Source organism: Musa acuminata, chromosome BXJ3-7, assembly GCF_036884655.1.
Source record: "Musa acuminata AAA Group cultivar baxijiao chromosome BXJ3-7, Cavendish_Baxijiao_AAA, whole genome shotgun sequence".
Classification (NCBI taxonomy): Eukaryota; Viridiplantae; Streptophyta; class Magnoliopsida; order Zingiberales; family Musaceae; genus Musa; species Musa acuminata.
In genome coordinates this window covers 8,500,778-8,527,121 of record NC_088355.1, presented here as the reverse complement: position 1 = coordinate 8,527,121, position 26,344 = coordinate 8,500,778, and the positions used below count along the sequence as shown (strand labels likewise).

At 42.7% G+C, this 26,344-nt stretch overlaps 3 protein-coding genes across 5 annotated transcripts; all 3 read left to right on the top strand.

Moving 5' to 3' along the window:
• Window positions 1–4,258: 4,258 nt before the first annotated feature.
• On the top strand, window positions 4,259–5,049 carry LOC103991414 (transcription factor ILI5-like). Its single transcript, XM_009410870.3, has 2 exons — window positions 4,259–4,628; window positions 4,755–5,049. Exons 1-2 carry the CDS (start codon window positions 4,359–4,361, stop codon window positions 4,908–4,910), a joined length of 426 nt encoding a protein of 141 aa, XP_009409145.2. The 5' UTR covers window positions 4,259–4,358; the 3' UTR covers window positions 4,911–5,049.
• Window positions 5,050–9,116: 4,067 nt separating this feature from the next.
• LOC103991827 (protein PHYTOCHROME KINASE SUBSTRATE 2-like) lies at window positions 9,117–10,906 on the top strand. 2 transcript variants are annotated; one of them, XM_065160946.1, is made up of 2 exons: window positions 9,117–9,214; window positions 9,447–10,906. In XM_065160946.1, the coding sequence occupies exons 1-2, from the start codon at window positions 9,132–9,134 to the stop codon at window positions 10,696–10,698; spliced, it is 1,335 nt and encodes a 444-aa protein (XP_065017018.1). In that variant the 5' UTR covers window positions 9,117–9,131; the 3' UTR covers window positions 10,699–10,906. The 2 variants fall into 2 exon arrangements, with proteins under 2 accessions (XP_065017018.1, XP_009409642.2); XM_009411367.3 differs by having other exon boundaries at window positions 9,438–10,906.
• A 6,869-nt stretch (window positions 10,907–17,775) lies between these two features.
• On the top strand, window positions 17,776–26,197 carry LOC135642509 (ATP-dependent 6-phosphofructokinase 5, chloroplastic-like). 2 transcript variants are annotated; one of them, XM_065158717.1, is made up of 14 exons: window positions 17,776–17,886; window positions 18,955–19,292; window positions 19,766–19,847; window positions 20,668–20,741; window positions 21,630–21,741; window positions 21,935–22,030; window positions 22,113–22,214; window positions 22,326–22,400; window positions 22,609–22,749; window positions 22,849–22,965; window positions 23,035–23,139; window positions 23,711–23,791; window positions 24,565–24,693; window positions 25,722–26,021. In XM_065158717.1, exons 2-14 carry the CDS (start codon window positions 18,985–18,987, stop codon window positions 25,887–25,889), a joined length of 1,590 nt encoding a protein of 529 aa, XP_065014789.1. In that variant the 5' UTR covers window positions 17,776–17,886; window positions 18,955–18,984; the 3' UTR covers window positions 25,890–26,021. The 2 variants fall into 2 exon arrangements, with proteins under 2 accessions (XP_065014789.1, XP_065014790.1); XM_065158718.1 differs by having other exon boundaries at window positions 17,780–17,886; window positions 18,928–19,292; window positions 25,722–26,197.
• The last annotated feature ends 147 nt before the right edge of the window (window positions 26,198–26,344 follow it).

Here is a 26,344-nt window from a genome sequence, read left to right as displayed (position 1 = left end):
TTGAATAAGAAATAACTCAGTCCGAAATATGGTAAATTTATTATGTTTAAATTTAAAAGATCTCATATTTATAGGAAGAAAATGAGGGAGTCAATTTCAGTTAGCAAACTTTTATTGCTTATGATATGGTAGATATTTAAAGTAAATAAAAATATATATATTTCAAAAAGGTTCTTTTTTTCCTAATTGTTCTTCTTTTCTTCAGTGGAATTATCTTTATAGAAGACAGATGTTTCTATCATCTTTGTTCTTTTTCCTCTTTGCTTAGAGTGGGGGTTCTTTTAATTGAAATGTGGGTTGACATAAAACAACAGAATGACTGAACAGTAATTGGAGGGATGAATTTATCAGATGCACAAGTTTACTTTGAGGATTTTGGGTGGTGGCTTGGAGAGAGAGAGAGAGAGAGAGAGAGAGACATATCAGGAATCTTAAGGGATGGGTCCTATGGGTTGCAAGGCTTGCTACCTAACCCACAAACATCTATCATGCAATCTTGTTTGTTTCTCAGTGTCACCAATCTCTCTCTCTCTCTCTCTCTCTCTAGCAGCAAACCTAGCTCCAAAAGTAGGGATGAGTATTTATTTTTGTTCTCTTTTTATTTCTTTTAGTTTATTTTTCCTTGGGCCCTCTGCGGCCAGCTATATGCCATTGCCAACTCCCACCCTGCCAAAACCCAATCATCATGTTCCTGTCCTTGCCTTCTCCTTCTTCTGCCCTCACCACATATCCCTCTCTCTCTCTCTCTCTCTCTCTCTCTCTCTCTGTCACTCTGTCACCCATGGAAGTCCATCTCCCAACATTCCCAGGGCCACTCCATTCACAACCATCCTCTCAGGGTAATGGTAATAGCATGACTTGACATCCTAGCTAACTCTACCTCACTGTTCCTTACCCAGGAAGTCATGTCATATCAATGATTAGAGGGTGTTACTGAATCCAAATTCTTCCATACGTCTCGAAGAAAATAAATGTAAACGGTAAGTAAAAAAAGATGAATTTTGCTATCAAAAGTCGTAAATCTTTATTTTCTAATATAACTAACATCTTTAATAAAAATTTATCATTTTAAAAATCAAAACCTTAACATTTAGTAAGTCGAATACATCATCGTTAAGATTAATAATTTTGATAAAATACTCGTAAATACTATCGAACCTTATAGTGGTTGGGTGGAAATTACACGACTAATTAGTTCTCTAATAACGTCGTATTAAGATATATTTTGTGAAACTTATTATTACGGATCAAATTTCTAAAGCACTGATCAATCTGTTGATGATGTATTAAAATGTACTGATCAAAGGTGAAGGATTTAAAATATTATTTAATAATTTTTTAATATAAAATATCAATTGGCCAATGATATATTAAATCGGGTTATATATATTATACTTTCTTATCGAAGAATTAGGGTTTTGAAATCTCATCCAACAATTTTTTTAGGAGTTTCTAAAGTTTTAATCTTGAGATAAAATCTCATCCTCCCACATACCCTTTGCAAAAGATGATGAAAATTCTGGGCACATATGAAGCATAAATTGACCAATATCACTTTTCTTGAATCACAATGTTAATGGGCTTTTGGGCCTCTAATGCATGGTCTAATTGGCCCATGTATGCTTTTAAATGGGCCATGTGTGTGGCCCATTATCCGCCATGGCTTGATCTGCCATCCCAAGGAAGCATGTCGAGCGAGAGGCAATACCATTGCTCTCGCTCGATTCATTTGTTGGGAAGAGGTTTTGCCACAATACATACTGATACAGTAAGTAAGAAGAAAAGTTATCTTTAGAAAAATCTTTATGTTTCATTAATTCTTGATTTTGTCTTTCCAATTGTGTTCATGGCCCAAACTTTCTCTTCACTGTTCAAAATCCTTTCTCAGGAACAGATTGATAGGTTGAACAAACAGAGAATCGACTCTCTTTCTCTTGATAAAAACACAACATCTATTTGTAGGACTTATCACAAACTCTCTTGGCCTTTAATGCAAAGTATTATCGTTAGATTTTGTAGCTCTTTATACTTAAATAAGATATATAATCGAACTAAATGAATTCTGATGATAGATATTGACTAGTAGAAAAGAAGTCTATATTATAATAGGATTCCTTAAGGGATGCGCTTGATGGGAAAAACTTTCATAATAACTTATCATAGACCCTCTACTTATGCATCTCATAGACAGGTGCCTTTGCAGAATGTCTAATTCTTTTTGCAGATTGACAGTGGTGTTAGATATAAAGACGGTGCCTTTATAGATTACACAGTGATCCCTTTCAAATGACATCAAAAAATACGTATTATAAAATAACTAATCTAATATTATTTGATTTCAATCAGAACATACAAATTTTTTCGTATTATATATAGTATATAACAGTTTTTATGCTTATAATTACTTTATAGACACAAGAGTGATGCTTTCACCGTTGTTCCTAAATGGCCAGCATAAGAAAGCTCATAATGATCTCAGCTACTAAAGTCTGTGTTGGCGAGCAACTAAGAGAGAGTAGTTGCCATCTTCTTGGACTAATTATATTCTATTTTGTCTTCTGCTTTCCGACATAAATTAATCAATAAGAGTTTGATGAGTCCATTAACTTATATCAAAGCATTTTAGGTAAGGTCTTAATATGTACTAATGCTCGATCATTATATATATATATATATATATATATATATATATATATATATATATATATATATATATATATATATATATATATATATATATATATATATATATATATATATATATATATATTATATATATATATATATATATATATATATATATATAGAGAGAGAGAGAGAGAGAGAGAGAGAGAGAGAACTTTGGTTCATTCAATAAAAATGGGTCAAAAATGCAGAAAAATGAAGTGATTGTTGATTAATAGGTACATTAAAAGTTTTATTAGCTATAAGTTTTCACTGATCCAACTAGAAATTAAAGTTTAATTATAACCATACGACATGTCTGTCACTCACTCATTTTTTAAAGAGTTTTTTTTTATCCAAAAGAAAATTTATGACTATAGTAATTTCTTATGGTATAATTTATGCCCCTCGAAGCACAAAATAAATAGATAGACATGACAGACTTGCCTAAAATAGTCTCTAGTGTACATCCTTGAACCATTTAGGGTTTCACTATCAAGATGTTCATGCAAGGAGGAAGAAGTAAATCCAAGCAGGAGATAAGTTCCATTCAACATGCTATTAAATCATATTTATAATGGTGGAGGCGTATATCATTGCATGCATGCACTGATTCAGATCGAAGTAGTAGATGCAGGCCATTAAATGGTTCATCTAACCCTCACCCTGCACTTCAATTCTCATCTGCATTTGCCTGTGCAATCATGTCAGTTTCTTTTCCATTCTCATATAATGTGTGTACCAATTTTCCATCTTTTAATGCGTAGTCTATCTCGCCATGAATCCATTGTCTCTCCCATTTATTAAACCTTGTACTTCCATCTCATGTTCACCAGCAACCCAAGCCATGCCATGCAATGCGATGTGTGTACATGGAGAAGATGAAAGAGGGTGGATGGTCAGACCTAACAGCCGCATGTTGACGAAGCTTCGCTGAAGGCCCCCCGTGGCTTGATGTAAGGCCGCCTGCCTGCATGCATGATTGATGCCGCAGGCCGATCGAGTCCGCTCGCTCTCTCCCTTGTTGCCATCGAGGGCCACTCCCATGTCTCCCTTCCTCTTGTCTTCTAGAGTTGGAATGCCGTCCATCTGTATCAGCTAAACAACAAGCGTGGTCTCCTTCTCCAACCCTGGGGCTCGAGCTGCAGGTTAACTCCCGCCTGATGTCTATCTACCTCTGAGCTTTAACTTCGATGGAAGGGCGCAACCGGACCTAATAATTAGGCTGTGGGCCTCCCGACCAAGCCCCGTGATTCACCCTACCGCCATGCACCACCGCGATGTGGACGCACCGATGGTCTCCAGATGCCCCGGTCGCCGTCGGCAGCGCCTCCGGAGAACGACCGAGCTGCCGCCGTCCTGTCACCCAATCTCATGTCCCGCTCTGCAAGGGCCGCCGCACGTCGCCATCTCGGCCGATCGGGCTCGCGTGATGCGTGGGCGCTTCGTGCCCTACTCCATCCGAAGCCGCAAGCCGCAAGGTTAAAGCAGCAAGAGAGACACGAGGCATCTTTCGGGTACATGGTGAAATGGTTAAACCATGCATCACCCAGCCGAGGCGTCATCAATGCTTCAGTCCCTCTTGGTTACACTGACATGCAAGGAAGGTAGCCACACTTGCTGCCGCCGTTGGTCCATTGGCCATGGGCAACAAGAAGGACCCACCGTCGGTGGCACGGTGAGACATGTAGGCCATGGAGTCTCCTCTCCATACCATTACGTTTGCTGAAACGTTGCCTTCCGAAGACGCTTCTACATTTCTCCCCTTCCCTTTCTCCTCTCCGCGCTCTATAAGTCCTGTACTTGACTCCCCCCCGACGGAGGAGAGAGAAAGAAGAAGGTTTATGCCCGTGGAGATGTCGAGCCGGAGGTCGTCGTCGAGGATCAGCGACGAGGAGATCAGTGAGCTCATCTCCAAGTTGCAGTCTCTGCTCCCGGAGTCTCGCCGCAGGAGCATGAGCAGGGTAAGCAATCCAGCAGCCATAACGCTACCGCGTCAGTCTCTTTTATCCGCCACCATTTGCGACTGCCTGCCTCACGTCGCCCTCTGTGTTTGATCCGTGGACGCATATACATATATATGCATGCAGGCGTCGGCGGCTAAGTTGCTGAAGGAGACGTGCAGCTACATCAAGAGCTTGCACCGCGAGGTGGACGACCTCAGCGACCGGCTCTCCGACCTGATGTCGACTATGGACTCCGGCAGCCCTCAGGCCGAGATCATCAGGAGCATCCTCAGGTCCTAGGTTGATCTGTAGTCCACTAGTATTCTCGTACCATTCCACGGACGAGACCCTCTCGCAGAAGGCTCGGTTATTTGCATCAGCATATGTTACATGTATTATTAGCAAGAGAAATCCTACTACTGCTTGATGATGCCAAAAACCCTGCAAGCCATCTCCTTTCTCTTCTCTTCTCCATCGTAACCTGCCCAAACCTGACATGACAGACACCAGGACACGAATCTTATTTCTGTGCGCAGACTCAAAGCTCAAGTATTCTGACACTTCAACTAATCATTCCATTGTCTCGATCTGAAGGAGGAAGGAGATGCAGCCCATCATAATCAATTAGCCATGCCGATCTTAATGATATATAGAGACTTAGTGATAGAGACCAAATCTTGGACGATTCACACTTCACAGTACTGCTCACAGTATCAAACTGTAGATAGATGTTTTACATAGTTAGTGTGCACCGAGACAAGAAATTCTAGCAAAAGAAAAAAGTCGGTATGTATCCGTAGGATTCGATAGAGGAGAACAAGACATTAAAAATGCTTTTAGAATATTTCTTGATAGAATGAGAGAAACATATGAATTCTGAGGTTTATGTTATAGGATGTTCAAAGCGAGCCATGCTAAAGATATAACTCAAGAATGTTTGATCTCATTCATGTGGACTGTTCGATATTCCGAAGAAAAATATTCATCAGATGCTACCTGCAATGCGTTCCGCACCGAGGAATTTTGCTGAGATTACCGATGGTGACGATGGTGATGAGGATGGATGATAAGGTTGGCTCCCAGCTCGGAGCAGAGACAAGGAAGCAATTTGGTGAGGACAGGTCGACAGGGGCGGCCCCGCCGAGCTTCACAATCATGGCGCCCAAATTTAACGGCTGTCGCCCGCAGAGGACGGCGAACGGCTCGACGAGTCAGCGTCCAGCGGGGGACACCGGCATTAAAGGCGGCAGCCGACTCGTTGTCGGATCACTGCACATGGATTTTTCGCACACCCCATCCTCATCCCTCGCCGGTTTACCGTTCCCTATCATTCCTGATCTGTACTGTGTTCCATCGCCTGCTTCTCCAAGAACTCTGCCGCCCGTAAATCCCGCCACCAACGTGTCTCAATCGCCTTCTGCCACAGTGTCCTCTGAGTACTGCACCTTGTAAAAGTGACTAAGATGTGTTCCTTTGAGATCCTTTTGGCCTTCGGTAAGGGGGAGGGGGAAGGCAAGAAGCAGTAACAGCAAAGCTCGAGAGATCGAACGCTATGAAGCATTGGAGAGTGGATGATTAGATGTCGTTGTTGATAGCTTTGGATGTAACATAGAAAGCAGCAGATACCTGACTGTTGATGGGAATATAAATAGAAATAACCTTTGTATATGAACAAATATTAGCAGCCCATGCAGCGGAATTAAATGGAATCATAATCAAATAGAATATCAAGATATACGTGGAAAACCTCTTCAACGTGAAAGTTAAAAACCATGAGGTAAACGAGATAATCCATTATGAAAATAATGAATATACAAATCTCAATCTCTTGTCCTAAACTCTAGCAATAATCACAAGAGAATAAATGTGATACAAGGATCACGTCACTGCCAACAATATCTAAAACCTCCCCAAGTAATCACAACAAGAGTCTACTGTAGATTTGATCTAACCTGAGATGAGAACACTACTAGATGATTGATAACAACCTCTCTGCGTTGTTCTTGTTCTTCCCTTTCTTTCTCTTCCTGTCTTGTTTTCCTCTTTTTCTTTGGAATCCTGTGACTATTTTCTTCTCCAGTCTTATTTATGACTTTTCTGCTTCCAAAAACAGCCACCACACCCCCTAATATTAATTAGGGTTAGATTAAGAGAGGATGAGCTGTGGGCTAACTAAGCCCATTATGGACTGAATTTATGAGTTGCCAGCCCAACAACTGTGTGCCAACAGGAGATTCATTTGCTTTGATTTTAATCCTTGTGCACAAAGAATTTTACTGTGGTAATTGGTAATTTTACTTTGGTTTGAATCACAGCCCAAACAAATATATAAAGGAAAAGGATGTCAAAGTTGAGAAAAGATTGATTCAACATAAAAGTTCAGGGGATAAGTATGGAGTTTTCATCACAACAAGACTCAATAATAGAGAGAAGAGGATTCCTGAGAACAGTAAGAAGCAGTCAATGAGCAAGACAGATGTTAAGCGGCTTATCGCTTTCACATAATAGATAATGCTGATAGGACAAGAGAACAAAACCCAATTGATCATAGCCTATCCAAAAACACAAAAACCAAAACAAGATTAGTGGATTGGGCTTTTTGATTCACTGAGCCCCATATGGGGCTTCACTGATTCTTTCTAATCATAAGATGCATTTAACTTTGTTCTGGTTTTGGATCAATATATTCTAGGAATTCCAAATATTGTAATGAGCTTTAGATGTCCAGTGAATCCAGTTCACAAAAAATCATGCATATCAGCATCTTGTTAAGGTCAGTATTTTCATCAAGCTTTTCTCCTGCAAGAAGAAATGTTTCTTTTTCTCTTTGAATCATTGCTTGCTGTAGAGATTTTCAACCAATTCATCTGCCTTTTCTTCATTATTATTAATCATTTCTGGATTTGTGTGGAGTGCTGTAATGAAGTCAGGACACCTCCACTCTTGAATACATCAAGCAATCAAGAAGAAGGTGTTCAGAGAACCTAATTTCTTGTGCTTGGCTATCTTCATGACAGCATTGATAGAACTGTACAATGGCTTCGATTAGACTTGCAACACTGTTCCATGTGTCATCAGTCATACACTTGCCAAGTTTCAGTTCAGTGTCAAGTCTGATGAGCTTTTAGAATGCTTGCCAAGTGTTTGGCTCTGAAATCTCTTTCTTATTTGCTCACCATTCTGAAACTGGTCTTACGCTGTGTTGTTTTCCCTCATCCAAAGTTGCCATATGTTGTCCATCATGATGGGGAGCATAACCAGAGGTAGAAATATTCTTGAGGGAGTCTCCGCCATGGAGATGAAGTGGTCCTTCACATGGCGCCGAGCTCAGCTCACACAGATGTCTCTTTTGCATGACTCTGCAGGTTTGGCAGTCTGATGTGAAAGTATTCAAAGCCAACTTACCCATTCATGGCCTAATGAATTGGATGGGAATGTCATGATTTGGACATTGGCATTGACAACTCGCCCAACATTCTGCTGATAAATGCCCAGAGTATGCATGCAATCACAAAGCCATCCTGTTTTCCCACCCCAGCTGCCTCCTTCAGTGGTGGATTGGCATCTGTTGTTTGAGAAAGAGATCATCTGAGTCTCCACACACTACCAATCTCCAGTCATCCCATCATTCATGGATCACACAAAAGTAATGGAACAGATGTGTCTCAGAATGATGTGAAAATGCAGTCGGCCTAAGCTCCATGTCAGCTCAGATTTGGAGTTGGGTGATCATCACTTGGGGCATCAGCTCTTCAATCTTACAACTAGATTGGGAACATATCCATGTCAACCACATGTTTTCTTGTGGTTCAATTGATCTGCCACATGCTGTTGATTTTTCCAGCTACAAATGCATCATCTCTTTAGTTGAAATGGCACTATTTCCTGTCACCTGGCTGTAGGTAGTGAAGCTCCAAGCTTCATCGCCTATTGATGAGTTAATGTATCGATTGTTTTCAGGTTCTCTTCTTGATGGGCCTCCGTGCTCCATGATTAGACCTCGGTATCACTAATTATTTAGAACTCAACGTCATTTATGGTCCATGTTCTTCATCTATTGAGGAAGCAGAAGTTGGAGATGAGAGGACAGAAGAAATTTCATGACCTTGCAACCAATACATCAGTTCAAAGTAATCCGAGGTCCATTGCATGAGCTATAATGTCGCTCTGAACACAATGAACTGAGCTGCTGTGTTCTGTGGTTGTGGAAGAACAGAGGCAAATGATTGAACCAGCACAAATGCTCTTCATTGTGTTATCCATCCACCAGTATATATCTACTTGATTCTTGTAGAGGCTAAAGGTGATATCAAACAGGAGATATATATATCAGCATTATGATCAGGAAAGATAGGTAAATGAGAACTCTCTACTTCATGTTTTGTGATGGAACATTCATCAAGTTCCTGAAATTATTTGACCCGTAAACCCTTCTACAGTAACTATTTGGCAATATGTCACATTGAACACTAAGTCTCATCCACCTCGAAGCCTATATAAAGCACCACCCGGGCATGCCAAATGCATCATATCCTGGTTTCAGATAAAGATTCTTCCTCTCTCCCTGCTAGCTTCTCTTTGAGTGGAGGTCCAAACGGATGCAGGTTTCTCCTTCTGGAGCTATTCCTTCCCTGCTCAACTATTTAATGATGCTTTTGCCTTTAGAGAATGATGCATAATTAATCTTTGATTTAGAGTTGTCTTCCTTTTGGATACATCTCAATAATTTCTTTCGATCATTAATCTTAGATTCTGTAAATTAGCATCGAACATACTTCTTCGTTTGTGTCCTTTCTGTTGAGGTTTCTTGACGCTGCTCTTTGTAAGGTTGAATAGAGACCACATGGCCTCTGTAAAGGTAGCTCCAAAGACTCCCTTTGCTTTCGAGAACAGCACAAGCAGTGCCCGAGATGATTCCTTCTCCACGTATCTGGCGCTTGTTAGAGAGAGCTTCCCACCGGAGATCGGTAGTCCCACGCCAGAAAGCTTGTCGTGTCAAGTCATCCTAAATAGGAGGAGAACTGCCGACGGGGAGATCGAAATCTTTGATGCGGAGAAGTACTTCAGCGGAGTCATGGACGGCGATGCGCCACCCGCGCCGGAGAACGGTCTCGGGACGCCGAGTAAGAAGGAAGTGAAGGTGAGGGTGAGGTCTAGGTCGAGGGCCGGCAGCACCAGCTCGGAGACGAGCTGCAACAGCCGGAGTCAGCTGCTTCGTGACTCCCGCAAGCACCCGATCCCCTGCGGGCAGAGAGACGCGAACAGCAAGAGGTTCCTCAGCGTTTTCCCGTGCCCGTGCTCCCGGAAGAACGCCACCGACGTCGACAAAGAAGCCTTATCCGATGCTAGATCGGACAACCTCAAGAAGCAGCTCGTGCAACATGGAGAGAGGTGTGGTGGAGATGACCACCTCGTGAGCGAGCTGACACTGAAAAGAATCAGTCCCGGTTTGATCAAGCAGGAGGTGTTTGCCTTCCCTCCATGTTTGAGCTCCGCGGCAGGAGAGGGAACGGTAGGGAAAGAGGTCAAAGAAGAGGAGAAGGTCGGGCGAGGTCCCAAGGCGGTGGTGGGTCAAAGGAGAAGCTTCACCATGTTAACGTCGGCCAAGATTGTCGTTGGTGACGATGGCGGACGAGACGACGATGTCCGAAGCGAGGCGAGTTCGGACTTGTTCGAGATCGAGAGCTTGTCGATGACTTCACACCCTTTCATCTCCCACGGGGGAACCGAGTCGGCACCAAGCGAAGCGAGCATCGAGTGGAGCGTGGTCACCGCCAGCGTCGCCAACTTCTCCATCGCATCGGAGTCCGAGGACCAGATGGCGAGCCTCCGCAGGCCGAGGCGAGCGTCAGGGTCAGGACTTCTACTGGGCTGCGTCAGCGACAAGGCAGTGAACGTGACAGCCGGCACCGCAAAGATGCCAGAAAGGATCAGCTTCGACCGGCGGGACAGCGCCGGTGTCGACGGTTCGGTGACAGCCGCGGCGAGGTACCGCGCGGAGAGCTGCGGCGTGGACTTAGGCTTCGGCCGCGCCGGACGTGTCCTTCCCCCGACTTCCTTTGGCTCCAGCCGTCCCTCCCAAGATTAGCGACTTCTTCTTCTTCATTCATCGTGCCATGTTGTGTGTGTTCATAGAAAGATGGAGCAAAGCTGCACGTTAATGTAAAGGCGATGGTAACTTATGTTCCACGCTGTCAAATCTATATGATGAATACTGGTTGTGCATCATCTTCCTTGCTTGGAAGAAAGCAAACATGCATCCAAAAGGATAACACGAGTACTGCTACTTACTGAGACCGGTGCTGTGTTCTCCAAGTGTCCAAATTAAGGACTTCACACGAAGTTCGAGTACACGATGAACGATTAGTTGGGACATCAGCTTTCTACCTGAAAACAACTGACAGCCTTTCATACTGTCGATGCAACCCCAAACACAACTTCAATTCTTGGCGAGTAAAACCCTCAGTGCATGCGTTGTTCTTATTGATCAGATAATAAGCATGAATAAGAAGCAATTATTGCAGGCAATAATTATTAGATGTATCGATATGTTCATGTCGTCCTCACTCATCGATATATGGCTACTTAAACGCCTTTGGCCTCATCCAGCGGTGAGCACTACAACTCCTCACCCTTCTCTCTCATCAGCTTCAGCTGAAAGCTACGGAATCAACCCAGCATTTAATTTTTGTGTCCCATGCACGTCAAACCAATCAATCACAAGCACTCTATATATATATATATATATATATATATACACATATGTGACTGCAGGTATACCTTTTCTTCTTATGTACATCACTGCATATGCTTAGGGTTACATCACTATGAATTATTAAATTAAATTGATTAAAATAAAAAATGATAATCAATGGTTAAAATTAACTATAAAATTAATAATAATCAAAATCTTAAGATAAAAATATAAAATTATTATTTAAATAAATAAAATTGTTAGTTTAGAAAATCCTAATATGGGATTTGGAGGTGTCATAATCTTGCCTCTTAAATTCATATTGTCAGTATTCGGACACCATATATAGCCTAGATTTTTGGCTTTGGAATTATGATGTGGGACCGCCCAAAGGAAAACCAAATCACATTAGCCCGCGTTTGAGGTCCATATTTCCTTTGCTTAATTCCAACATGATTTTAATGAGAAGCAAAAGAACCTTGATATGTAGCTCGATAGAAGACTCATTGTGCTAATCCACTCGTTCCTTATCCTCAACATACGATCATTGGCATGCCACACCATTCCTAGTTGGATCTAAATCCATCAATCTATTTGTAGCGATTAGAGTAACATACATGTAAGGAAACCTTCGTCTAATTCAAACCCGCCACATCAACTTCGGCTGGTGGTGGCACCGGCGAGACAAGCAACGACATGCTCCTTCCTGCCCTCTGCTAGAGTCCATGGCTTCCATACTCTAGCCTTTGGAACTGCCGAGGTGAGAATGGACCGGCGTTCATGGTAGCTTCCAAGCTCCACAGTGCCAAACTTCCCTCTCTTTCCACTTGCGTCGATCGCCTCCAAGGCAGATGGAGACCATTTGGCATCTCTTCACCACTCACGGATCCATCATCCGCGGAGCAAAGCGACCTCCTTCGTCCTCATCCCGGCCATTGCTACAGTCCCCGGTCATGTCATCGATCAACCCCGACCCGGCCGAGTTAACGTCAAGGGGGCCGATACAGTGCTCACGGTCGATCGGGCCGCGCTGTGGACGTCGACCCATGCCGGATTTTGAGATATCTACGGGCGATGCCGTACGACGATGGCTTCTTCCGGCGACACCGATGTCTTTGCACCACCCATAAATTAGAATATTGGCCGGTAGCTGAGTGAGTGTTTTGGAGTGTGCTTGTTTCCTTATAGCAAAGATCATGTTGAGGCCCCATCTGTGTCCTCAGAGCATGACCTCCTCTATTGGTCGTCTCCCACGGCCATTGGATTCTCGTCAAGAAATCTGATGCAGTGCATCGATGGTAATGAGATGAATAAGAACATACAATTGTTGTTATGACAATGAATTAATTACTGCCCACTCTCCTTTCTTTTCTATCTTTATCCGAATCCTTCCCTCCCTCTACTCCTGCATTCTCTCACCTCTTTTCCACCATGATCCTTGTCATGTTCTCCTGTTGTGTTCTTCGGATCTTCCTTCACTTCACAAGACAACCACCTTCCGCATTAAGATCTGCAGTAGGCTTCCAATTTCGACCTGTCAATTGGACTCAAATTGGATCCCAATACTTTGGTTGGGTTTTCGGTCCACGCCAAGATCCATATAGAAATCTGAGAATGCCTCCAGATATAGTATCTCTTTTTAGTCATATACTTTGTTGTTGAGCTATTGTTATGGAGGGATTTAGATCCAGATGATGTCACTGAACATCCTAATGCACAGAACACATATCATGTTCTATGTAAACTGATGAGGGTAATAATGGCGACATGACGCGCCACGACGTGACCGAGGCAGAGGAGAATGCCGACGCGATGTGCGCTGACGTCAACCACTCTCAGACAACGACTTCATCGTTGTCTGACCCAACATGCTTGGCCGAGGCAGAGGAGAACGGCGACTGAGGCTCGCCCATACCCTGCGGCAGTTCGGTTCTCCAAGCAACGCCAACGGCAATGTCAGACGCCATCAGAGGTACGATCCTGCTCCTGCAGGCAGGCACATCAGGTAACACTAAACTTACCTATAAATACCCCCGAGTTCTAAGCGGGAGGGAGAGGGAAAAAAGACTTCTTCATCTGGAACCCCCTCCACATATGCTAACTTGATCGTTGGAGGGGTCGGGCCGAGCTTCCGACCCGACCTGTGTGCAGGTGCAAGGACAGGGTTGCTTCTTCCCGGCGCTACGGAAAAGCCTTCCTCTCGATGCAACAGCCCGACCGGACCACCGTAATCGGCCACATGGACGATCTCGAGAGGGGTCGTGCCAGATCCCCGTCATTCGGACCCCAACCAAGCCGCGTCGTGGCCCCGAGGCCACGGCATAAAGTTGTTTATACTAACAGATTCGCGCTAGAAGGAGGGCCCTCTGAATATCGAGCGATCAGCAGATCCACTCTGGCGAACCCGCAGCTGTGGGGTTGCGTCCGGTCGGCACCCCGGAACAACATCCCCCGCGAGATGAACCCCGAGACGAACGCCCCGTCACGACCTCAGAGCGCTATTAGCGGATATTCAACGACCCGGGCTTGTCGCCACCCGACGGCGCCCCCGTCGATCCATCGCCCGTGTCATCCGAGGCCTTTCACAACCTCACCCACCAAGTTAGAACTCTGACCGATATAGTGCAATCTATTATTCCACTCGTCGCTCGTCCGTTGCATCCGCCGGCCGTCCGACCACTGCGGCAACAGGAGCCACCCGTTCAAGCCCGCACACCACCTCGGGAGCTTCCCGCTTCGCCTCGGGTCCCATTGGCCCCACTCGGGGATCGAGTGACGGCGAACCCGAGGGGCCACCCAAAACCTGATGCACTATAGTTAGAGCCTACCGACTCTCTTAGAGTCCAATTGCACTTCATCAGCTAGCGACTAGACGAGGTGCAGAAGGAGGTTCGCAGGTCGAGGGGAGAGCTCGGGAAGGACGCACACCAAGGATCTCCGTTCACACCCGAGATACAGGATTAGACAGTCCCCCCGAACTTTCGGCTCCTCTCCCTAGACGCTTACGATGGCTCCACCGACCCAGCGGACCATGTAGCTGCTTTTCGCGCCCAGATGATGCTATACGAAACCTCTAATGCTCTGATGTGCAGAACGTTTCCTACCACTCTGAGAGGGCCAACACACGCATGGAATGGCGTCTTGAAGACCGGAACGATGGCTTCCTTCGACCAGCTCGTCAAGGACTTTGAGCTCCACTTCGTGGCCTATGCATGGTCGAAGCCTTCCGTTGCACTACTCGGACTCAACCAAAGGAAGGACGAGCCCCTCCCTCATTTTGTGAATCGCTTTACAACACAAATCCGGGGGTCGCCGGACGCTCATCCCTCTCTGTTAGTGTAGCCGTTTATGACAGGCCTGCGACCTTCCAGATTCTTCTGGTCCCTCGTGGAGCGACCCCCCACCACAGTACCAGATATGCTCCAGCGGGCTAACCAGTACATCGCGGCAGAGGCCTGGGTGGCCGAGAGGAGCGACTTTTGGCAGCGGGCTCCATAGAAGAAGTCAAGCACCCGCGGTGGCTATCCGATGTAGTCCTCGTAAAAGGAATCTAGGCCCTGCCTCAGTCTCTTCCGAGCGAAGGCTCAGTATCTACCTGACTGCCTCCCGGCTCGCGGTTAGCTCCGGCATAATCGCCTTATGTATCTACACGGCTCAGCCGTAGACTGCCCGAGTCCACCTCAGCACGGCCTGCCCGCCTGAGCCGTGTCCCTCGGTCGCAGTCTGTCCGAGACCACCTCTGCGCGGCTTGCCCGCCTGCGTTGTGCTCCTCGGCTGCATGTTGCCCGAGACCACACCTGCGCGGCCTGCCCGCCTGTGTCGTGCTCCTCGGTCGCATGTTGCCCGAGGCCACACCTGCATGGCCAGCCTGCTTGTGTCGTGCTCCTCGGCTCCATGCTCCCTAAGACCACGCCTGCGCGACCAGCTCACCTGCGTCGTGCTCCTCGGCTCCATGCTCCCCGAGACCACACCTGCGCGGCCAGCTCGCCTGAGTCGTGCTCCTCGGCTCCATGCTCCCCGAGACCACACCTGCGCGGCCAGCCCGCCTGCGTCGTGCTCCTCGGCTCCATGCTCCCCGAGGCGTGCTCCTCGACCCCATGTCGCCCGGGACGCGATCAACCTCATATCGCCTGAAACTACCGTGGTACTAGAGGCTGAAGCCATGCCTCGGACTCCCCCTTTTTGCAACAACCGACGCATAGCTTCTTTCGGGGGGGGGGGGGGGGGGGATATGATGAGGGTAATAATGGCGATATGACGCGCCACGACGTCAGCCACGCCTGGATGACACTCTGCCCCAAAGAGGGTGATAATGCTGACGCGATGTGCGCTGACGTCACCCGCTCTCAGACAACGACTTCATCGTTGTCTGACCCAACATGCTTGGCCGAGGCAGAGGAGAACGACGATCGAGGCTCGCCCATACCCTGCGGCAGTTCGGTTCTCCACGCAACGCCAACGGCAATGTCAGACGCCATCAGAGGTACGATCCTGCTCCTGCAAGCAGGCACATCAGATAACACTAAACTTACCTATAAATACCCCCGAGTTCTAAGCGGGAGGGAGAGGGAAAAAAGACTTCTTCATCTAGAACCCCCTCCACATCTGCTAACTTGATCGTCGGAGGGGTCGGGCCGAGCTTCCAACCCGACCTGTGTGCAAGTGCAAGGATGGGGTTGCTTCTTCCCGACGCTGCGGAAAAGCCTTCCTCTCGACGCAACGGCCCGACCGGACCACCGTAATCGGCTACCTGAACGATCTCGAGGGGGGCCGTGCCAGATCCCCGTCATTCGGATCCCAACCAAGTCGTGTCGACCCCGAGGCCACAGCATAAAGTTGTTTACACTAACGTAAACTATCATGTCGTGCTGCCTAATATATGGTGGACGAAGCAATCTATCATCTTCCTTTGTCGGAACATATTCATGTTTGAGCGATGGGACATCGATCATTGTAGCTCCCATTGTGATTTACCGGGCCTACTCTGGGATGTACACCATGCTCGCCTCCCCTCGACCACTATCGCCTGCAATCGAGAGAAGACGAGGACATCCAGAACTCACTCTTCGTGGCACCACCGCCTCGTCGTCACCTACTCCTTAGGCGGCCAGTACAACCACCCCGTGAGAGGGTTTCTTGGGGAAACATCTTCCACATCCTGTTCTTCTGGAACAACACCGCCTACCACGACGTCCACCATCAGTTCCACGGGAACAAGTACAACTCCTCGCTGCCATTCTTCGTTACTCGGGACAGGATCTTGGGAACCCACATCCCGTACATACCGCTGAAAAGAGCAGGCGGTGGCCTTGAAGCCCGACCAGCGAAGGACTAGAGAATCTTTCCCTCTCTCTCTAGAAGCCCGACCAGCAAAGCACGAGAGTATCTTCCCCACCCCTCCCCCCTCTCCTCATGTTTCTCCATACTATTCACTGTTAGATCATCTTGACAGGCTGATATCACATCAATCGTTCGACCAAACTTTCGGGCAATTGTATGAATTGTGCATTATACCCATGTATATATACATATATGTTCATGCAAGATCATAAGATCTTGGTATCCAAACCTGTGATCTTGGAGATCATGTTATGCATTGAATTGACCCCTAACATCGATCGTAGGAGAACAGTTCCACAACTCCGTGTGGAACTAATCTGACCCTGCAAGTCCAACACTTTGGTCCGCCATACCACAGCTTGTCTAGACGTCTGACCATTTGCATCCACTTATCTCAAGACATCACGGTCAACCTGATACTGAAGCACACTTTTCAAGCATTCCACAACTCTTTTCCAACCATTGACCATCGGATTCTGGAACTCGTGAAACCAAATTAGAACAAGCAACCTTCGGAAATAGACCAGCTAAATGACCCAAGTGGTTCCACCCATCAGCACATATCTGAGTCGAGTTTGCGTGTTATCATGTTTGCAAGCGTATAATCCAATAGGATTACTCGTACTTGATGCATCTTATTGTCATTATGTGGCATGCAATTGGAATCTTCGTATGAGCATCATCGGTGACGTAGAACACCATGCCGTGTGGCCAATTTAGTATGTGGCTACAGAACTTGTTTATGTTTAGTGTGTGGGCGTCATTTGACTTAATTATAATGCATATCTAATTATGTGTTGGTTATCTAATTTGGATCTAAGCTTTCCTAAGTACGATGACGGCAATACCAAGAACCACCTTATTCTACCAGCCCATATCGTACGCGACTCAGCGCTCACCGATTCGATTGGTCAAGCTTTGTGGGGCCCGCTCATGAGTTCCCCGATGGCTATCGAGGTAATTGGTGGGGACGGTGGAAAGGTGCAGAACGTACTCTTGCGACTCTGGGGGTAAGCATACCCGCGAAAGATTCCAACCGTAGAGAGACTGGTGGTGGTGGGTTCCGCTGACCGCTCGGTCAATAAAAGCACGCCTCTCTCCTTCCTTCCCTCCTCGTGTTTTAAACCGGGGGAAGAAACAACGCGACGGCTTCTTGGAATTGTGGCGGTGGCGGAGAAAGTAGAGCAAACCCACGTTGTAATTCCCCTCGATCGATCAGAGTTCTTCTTCGATTACGCTCAGGTGAGGCGGTTCTTTTCTTTCTTCTAGTTCTTCTCCATCTGAATGGGTAGCCGGAGGGTCTTCTTGATGATTAGGTAAAAGAAGGTGGCTCCAATTTTTTTGGAAGCGGCCTTGTCTCGAGACGTAGGGGTTTAGTTGGCCTTTCGATTGAGATGCCAAGATTGGAGCTTTTGTTGACCTCCAATGGCAATTGATCGTTGTTGATATCAGTAATCGATCCCTGTCGAGCAAAAGATCAACTACCATCACTCGTTTGCATGTGGAGCTGTCTTATATGTGGACGTCTAAGGGGCAGGAGTAGTTATGTTTCTCTATTGTCGCTGCAGCTTGCAATTGTTGTTGTCGTATACGTATCTTGTGAACTGATGGATTGGTTACTAGAAAAAAAGGGCTGATGTTTTTGCTTTTTCTTTTAATTAGAAAGAGTAAATAAGTGGCTGGAATGAGTGAAGCAAGAACATCGATGGTGCCACAGGTGGTGTGCCATCAGTCTCTGACCGTGGAATGAAGTTGCAACCTTTAATGGAGTTTCATGCATAAATTAGTCTACTGGAAGCTCCATATTTTGGGTTTCTTGACAAGTTGAACACTTTGGGATAACTAAATGGAGATTACTAAGATGTGTACAATTCATCTCGCTTGAAGTTTTGGATCCACCAGAAGACAACCATGTGCTTGTTTCATGTACTGGGATGACCCTTGCTGAATAGGTGATAGATGACTGTCCCAAGTTAGGGCTTTGCTTTAGGCTGGATGATCTAGTACTAGATATGAGGGTAATAACTTGAAATTACTTGAGTAGAACAGTCAGAAGAACAGTTAACTGCTTGTTGCACAGATTCTAAAAAAGATGCTCTGATACATCAAAATAATAATAAAAAAAGGTATGTTGCCAGGCGAAGTACTAATCAAATGTTATAATGTAAATTGTCGCTTTCAATTTCCTTGCGTTCATAGGACATTTGAAGTTACAAGCCAGTGGTGTTTTGACGATGTGGACAACTCCAATCTCATTTTACCTTTGTTGTCTTTGTCCGACAGATTCTTGTCTTTTGAATTTCCATTCAGGAAGCTGCCCATCTATTTGGCAAACGTATAATGGCTATTACTTCATCAACTAATACCATTGGTTTGCTTAATTTACAAAAGAATGGCAAACATTCGAACATGGACCTGCCTTTGTTCCGCTCAAGTCATTTGAAGGTTAGAAGATTCAAAAGAATATTCAAATGTGCATCCCAGGTGAATGATATCAGTGTTGAAGTTGTAAAGCCTGAAATTGACTTTAAAGATCCAGATTGGAAAAAGCACTTCCAAGAGGATTTTGATAATCGGTTCAGGTTGCCACATCTTACGGATATTCTTGATGTGAAGCCAAGACCAACAACGTTTTCTCTTAAGAGCAGGTAATTTTTCAATATTCTTTTTCTGACATCATCATGCTTCAGATTTTCTACTTATTCTCAACTCATAATAGATCTTCTTGTGAAATCATTTCCTCAATGAAATTTGAGTTTAAGTCCATTGACATCCTTGGCTTTTTTTGTGTTTGAGATTAACGTCATGCCTTTTTCATATTGCATATAATTTTGGTTACTTTTAGTTGTATGATCTTAAGCTACAACCAAGTTAGTAGACCTTCCTACAGCCAAAGAATCGTCTAGGTCTTTCGAAATGCTTTTCTTATCTAAATTTGCCCTGCATAAAATTATCTTGCACTAATTTGAAACGGCCAATAGTAGGTTCACAAGTCTTTTAAATTGACACAGATGACGATCACAAGCTAATTAATACTATTTTTTTCTATTAATGCTTCTTATGCTAGTTATTCCTTAAGAGCTTCAGTCTATGTAAATTGGTTTTCTTTTGACTTTGACAGAGGTCCTCTAGGTGATGGTAATGGTGCACCAATGGATACATGGTACGGCTATGTGAATGATGACGATAGAGCACTTTTGAAGGTCTTGTTTCTTTTCATGAGAGATGTTTTAGAGTTTTCTCCTTGTATCGTATAAAATTTCTAGAATGGTGTGTTGTTTTATTTCTTGTATGGATTAAGTTCTAAACATCATAAAGGCACATATTTCATATTACTATGTTGATAAAAAATTATAAATGCAGAAGACAATTATTTATATGTTGCATCATTAAATCCAACTATATAATGTGATTACTTTCTTGAATAAGTTTGTTTGCTCTGACTGACTTGATACTAACATTTGCAAATGGATAGCATAGTAGTGGATATTGGACTGACATTACTTGATACTAACATGTGCAAATGTCTATGGGCCTATTTTTAGAAAGGTAGGAAAGAGCATGGCATGGATGCATCATTTTGCTGGTAACCTTGCAATTGACAAGAGCTATTAAGGGATGAATTCAAGATATATGTTTTCCAAGCAATGCCATCTTAATTTGCAGAAAATGTATGAAATGAAGCTTTTCAAAAGAATGTACAAATGAGTTGAACGGAGTCCTTTCAAAAGAGGAGGCACTCTATCAAGTCATTTCAGTGAGATGAGTTCAGTACAAATAGATCTGTTGGGGGACAAGATATGAAAAATACTTACGTATATGGGCCAGCATATGGACCTGGTGGTCCATCTCATGGTGAGAGTGTGCTAACATATCCTTGCTTTTTTGACCTTGTGTCAGTCAGCTATGAAATTTAAATATTTGCTTTTGATGATCTTTTCAAACTATGAAATCCCGAAGTGTTCAATTTGTTTGTCGTTATTTGGTGTAAATTGTGAATTTTGTCTTGTCCTTCTTTTTCAGGTTATAAAGTTTGCTTCACCAAATTCTGCAGGAGCTGAGTGCATTGATCCAGATTGTAGCTGGGTGGAGCAATGGTATTGCTTTAAACAATAGATTCTTTTTGCCACTAATACAATATATTGATAAGATTTCCCATGCCATATATTGTGTCTAACTTACCTCCCATGGGTACCACATATAACATATAGAAACTTGGTGATTCTTGTTTTCTCTTTTTCCATCTTCTTCTTCTTTCTTTAAATTCCTTGTGTCATTTCTCTATACTTTAACTTGGAAAGTTCTAAGATGGTAAGACATTTCAATCCTGTCATACACTGATGATAGAGCTAAAAAGTTTTGAACGGATTGTGGTTGTCCTAAGATTCAAACTCTATGGAACAACAATTGTCTAGTCCTAGATTTTCATCAGACAACAAAAAAATCTTATATTTCTTCTACGTTATGTGATTATTTTACTTTGTTTGTTCAGGAAACAGTTTCTTGTTTCTTTGAGCATCCAACCAACTCAAGGATACACCAAAAGAAAATAGAATTCAAATCATTTTCAAGTTAATGAAAATCTTAATAATTTTATTTGGTCTTTTACCTTATCCTAATTGCTTCAGTAGTTTTGGGTTTTTGTACTTTTCTCGCAGATTATGATGGCTGTTGGGCCTATTCTAGTAAACTTAACCAACTGAGATTGAAAACATTTTAGTTATGGTCCATCGGCAAGTCTAAGGCAGTTAGGAGGGTTTGAGATTAACAAATCCAAAGTCTCAGAATTCTTTTGATTATAAATGCTTAATTGATAATTTAAATGACTCCTAAGGATTTGAGCCTAGAACCTCTTCAAGATGGAGAGGGGTGCCAACCACTAGGCCTGAGGCCTGGTTGGTTCAATTTATTCTGCAAGTTGATGATGCCTTTCTTCATTGCCTCCTCTTTTCCTCTGCATTATTATTATTTTTATTTTGATGTAGGGTTCACCGTGCTGGTCCTCGTAAACAAATATACTATGAACCTAAAGAAGTAAAAGCTGCAATTGTCACTTGTGGAGGGCTTTGTCCTGGTCTTAATGATGTCATTAGACAGGTAAGTCATCCTACTAGCTTTGATTTAACTGCAGTTTGTTGATTTAACTGCAAAGCTTGCCTTGATAATCAGCTTTTGCACTTTATCCTTCTTTAGTTAACTCAGGTATAGTAACTACAGATGTATATTTTCTTTTGTATTTTGTGGATAAAAGTTGGGAGGAGCAACTTACTCGATTTCTTTGTGGTTCCAGATAGTTTTCACACTTGAAAAGTATGGTGTTAAAAACATTGTTGGCATCCAATTTGGATACCGTGGATTTTGTGATGAGAATTTACGAGAAGTGCCGGTATGAACTGTTTTCCTAACTTGAAAAGTAGAATAATCATGTCATGTCATTAGCTAAATTCTAGCCTATTCTTCACCTGCAGCTTTCACATCAAGTGGTTCAAAACATTAACCTTGCTGGTGGAAGTCTATTGGGAGTATCTCGTGGAGGGCCTAGTATAAGTGATATTGTGGACAGTATTCAGGTATAGTTAGTTTGTGGCTTGTTAGCATATCACCTGTTGGCTCTACCATTTTACTTTCTAACTTTTTAGAAGCATGGAATATAGCTAATTTGTGACAAGCAAACATTTCAGGCGAAGGCCATAGACATGCTCTTTGTACTGGGTGGAAACGGTACACATGCAGGGGCAAATGCCATACATGATGAGGTATCGTTGGCTGCTTATTTTCTAGAGATTAAATTGCATTTATGCTTCTAGCTCATACATCGCCACCTGGTAGTTTTATGTGATCGAACAGACAACGTGATGAATCACGTAAACTACTGAAATGTTCTTTGATATACTTACACAAAGTTATTTTTTATTTCTTTTTGCTACTTTTTGATATTGTTGATCTTATGCTTTTCTTCACTAGTGTCGCAAGAGAAAAATGAAAGTGTCAGTTGTCGGTGTCCCCAAAACCATTGATAATGATATACAACTAATGGACAAAACATTTGGTTTTGATACTGCGGTAGAAGAAGCTCAACGAGCAATTAATTCTGCATATATTGAGGTAAATAATCTATTTATTATTTGGTCATTGCTCCTTGACAATTATTATCAATTAATAGTACCTTTTGCCTTTTCTTGTCACTTTGTTTCCTATGCTTAGGCTCAGAGTGCATACCATGGCATTGGACTGGTTAAATTGATGGGAAGAAGCAGTGGGTTCATAGCCATGCATGCATCACTTTCTAGTGGTCAGATAGATATCTGTTTAATCCCAGAGGTACACTATTTACATGATCGGTATTAATGTTCTCATGATAAGTTCATGATTCAATTGTGTCTGCTGTAGGTTCCCTTCAAGCTAGAGGGGCCAAATGGCTTATTGCAACACCTTGAGCATCTGATAAAAACAAAAGGAAAAGCTGTGGTTTGTGTTGCTGAAGGAGCAGGACAGGTAAGCTGATGACACCATTTACTGTTAGGTTTCTTATAATTTCTTAATATGAATTCTTGAGAGAAATTATCAGTGAGTATCGAACTATGGTATAAGTTGTATGTTAACATGATTCTAGTTTTTGGAGAAGCAATTCATGTTTAGAGTAACTAAGAGGTTCAAATATTCTTAGCTTGATAGTAGTCTAAACTCTAAAGTTTAACATTCTGAATTTGCTAGTTGTGTGCACAAAACAAGCGCCAATCGTCAGAATATTAAACAGAGTTCTATCATAAACATAGTGCTGCTAATGCTTCTGGTTGCATTAAGAAGAATTTTCTGGATTTCTACTTGTTTCATTTTAAAATGCTAGCAGCTAGGTTGAAGAATAAGCAGTGTTTCTATCTAGTTAAGTGCATGTTTCTTGAATCATCCTGTTGTCTATGACATGCATGCCTATCAGAACTGGTTTCTGTGATGATTTACATCGAATAAAATGTAGAGTTTTTCTGATATACTGGAACATAGCTAAAGAGGATTAAACAAATTTTACTGTATCTATTATAATCAACATTTATTAATCATCTTTCAGGAACTGCTACAGAAGTCAGCTGCATTAGATGCATCAGGAAATGTGGTACTTGGAGATATTGGAGTTCACATTCAGCAACAGGTTTAAATCGCATAGTCTATGTTCATTTATCTCTTTAACCTTTTTTTGTACAAAATTTGATAGATAAATACACTTCATACCTTTTGCGAGAAGGGCTTAAAAGAATGCTGCTAGGATGAATACACTAATAAAAAATGTTTGAACTAAATTAATATAAGTGACATAAAATGTGCCCAGAGTGAAAAATGAAGTTGGAAAATATCTATCATCTTTCTCATCCACTAAGAAACCAATTTTCTCCTGTACTACACCTTATCCGGAATGGCCCATGTTTTGCTGCTTTTATATGTTTCCCCTGCCTAATTTTGCCTAAGAGGAAATCATGTCTTGTGTGTCACATATATCTCTTTGTGCAGGATACACATTTTGATGAAAAAATGATTCATTAGTCACATGTTTTTGTTTATGACATACTTCTAACTTTGATCTGTTTGCTACGCTATGTCAAAACTTTGATGTAAAAATTCCACAACAATTATATAACTTTTTTCTTCTTTAACTCATGTTGAAATGGAAAAGAGATTCTGAATAATCCTCTTTTAGTTTGATAATGCCTTTTGTTCCTGTAAAATTATCTTGCTTGCGGCTTATACCATGAGTAGACTTGTGCAGTTGTGCTATCTTTTTTCATAATTACCATCGTAATATTTCAGTGAAATATCCAGTGTTTTACAGTGCAGACATCCCAAGCCGCAAATTACCTATGATATTACCATTAGTTTTAAATACACATGCTTTAAATATGTTGTCACAAAAAATGTTATCTTTTACAGATAAAAAGACATTTCAAGAATATAGGTGTCCCCGCAGATGTGAAGTACATAGACCCAACATATATGGTTCGAGCATGCCGTGCTAATGCATCTGATGCTATCCTATGCACTGTGCTTGGCCAGAATGCTGTAAGCATCACTTTACCTCTTTTTTGTCATATTAATGTTTCTCACAGACGACTAGCAACATCTAAATGCATTCATTGAGAAATTATACAGTGGATTATCTAATATTGAACCTACACTAACAGTGCACTTTTGCTATAAGCAGTTAAAGTCAACAAGGCTTGTTTCTATATTGCAAAAACCATTTTAATAAACAATTATGAAAGAGGTTGCAGGCCTACTTCATTCCCTGTTTCATCATACTCTTATTTTCTTTTTCATTTTTTTTCTCCTCTACATACCTCTTATTTCTTTACTTTTTTTGTTATAAGAACTGCTGCTAATTTCTGAATGGAATGAGACTGAACAACCCTTATATTATTTGGTATTGTTTAGAAGCATTGAAGTGTTAGCAATACCACTGAGGATATGATGATATGCATGCATAACTACATTCTTCCCAGATTACATTACTGAAATTTGGGAACTGCCTTCCGCAATGGCCTCCAATTATTCTTTAAATAACCTTGTACCCTGCAAATCCCAACTGTTCAGAAATGTTTGATCAGATATGACACCAGGCTCCATAAATTCCCTCATGATCTTCTTTCAACCTCCCATCACTGAACAACTAAACATTTTCCCTCTTCCAACAGATTTTCTTTTCTTCTTTTGCCACTTGATGAATGACTTTGCTAGATCCTTTTTATTACATAAGGTTTGCTTATGCTCTCTTTGATGCAATCCAGCAATTAATATATTGTGTTGTTTACAAAAATATATTGTGACATGAAACAAATCCATTTTGCTTCGTTTGGTTGCTAACAGTGCACTTCATATTGCTAGACATCACTCTGCTGTGCAATTGCATCATAGAAGTTCATAGACCACTTTCCCTTGTGAGAGAATTAGTCACTATTTCTTTTAGATCCATTCCTAGCATATCTGATTGATAGTTTCAGCAGTACAGCTTGCACCTACGTGTCATAAATGCATGACACTACATTGTTGCCCATCCATATGCTCCTCTTTAATGTGGTTGCATTTGTTAGGTACATGGTGCATTTGCTGGATTCAGTGGCATCACAACAGGCATATGCAATATCCATTATGTCTACCTTCCCATTCCAGAAGTAATTAGATCTCCGAGGCGTGTCGACCCCAACAGTAGAATGTGGCACCGATGTCTGACATCAACAGGCCAGCCTGATTTCCGCTGATATTAATTAGGGAGCAGCAGCTTATTCAGATTGCTTCTTGCTTCCTCCAAAGTGTGCATGTTTGGGGTATAGAAGGCTTTAAATAAGGATCATTTTCCAATTTTCTTTTACACAATGATCATGTAAATTATCAGTTTTGTGATTAATAAAGTTGAAAGGAGGATGACAGACATCATTTGAGGATGCCCACATCAGATGTAATAAACTGCGATGTAATTGTAGAAAAATACAACCAAATAATGGTTCTTGCATATGTATTGTAACTATTTTTTGAAAAGTTCGAGGCTTTTAAAGGTTGCAACTACTAATTTATCAGGGTTTCCATGTACATCACATTAAGTTCCAATAAGGATTCAATTATAGTATATTTTGTTTGACTCGCTGGATTTGTTTTATCCTCATCATCACTTTAGTAATCACTGTAATCATAGAAAACAACTACTTTGCTAACAACA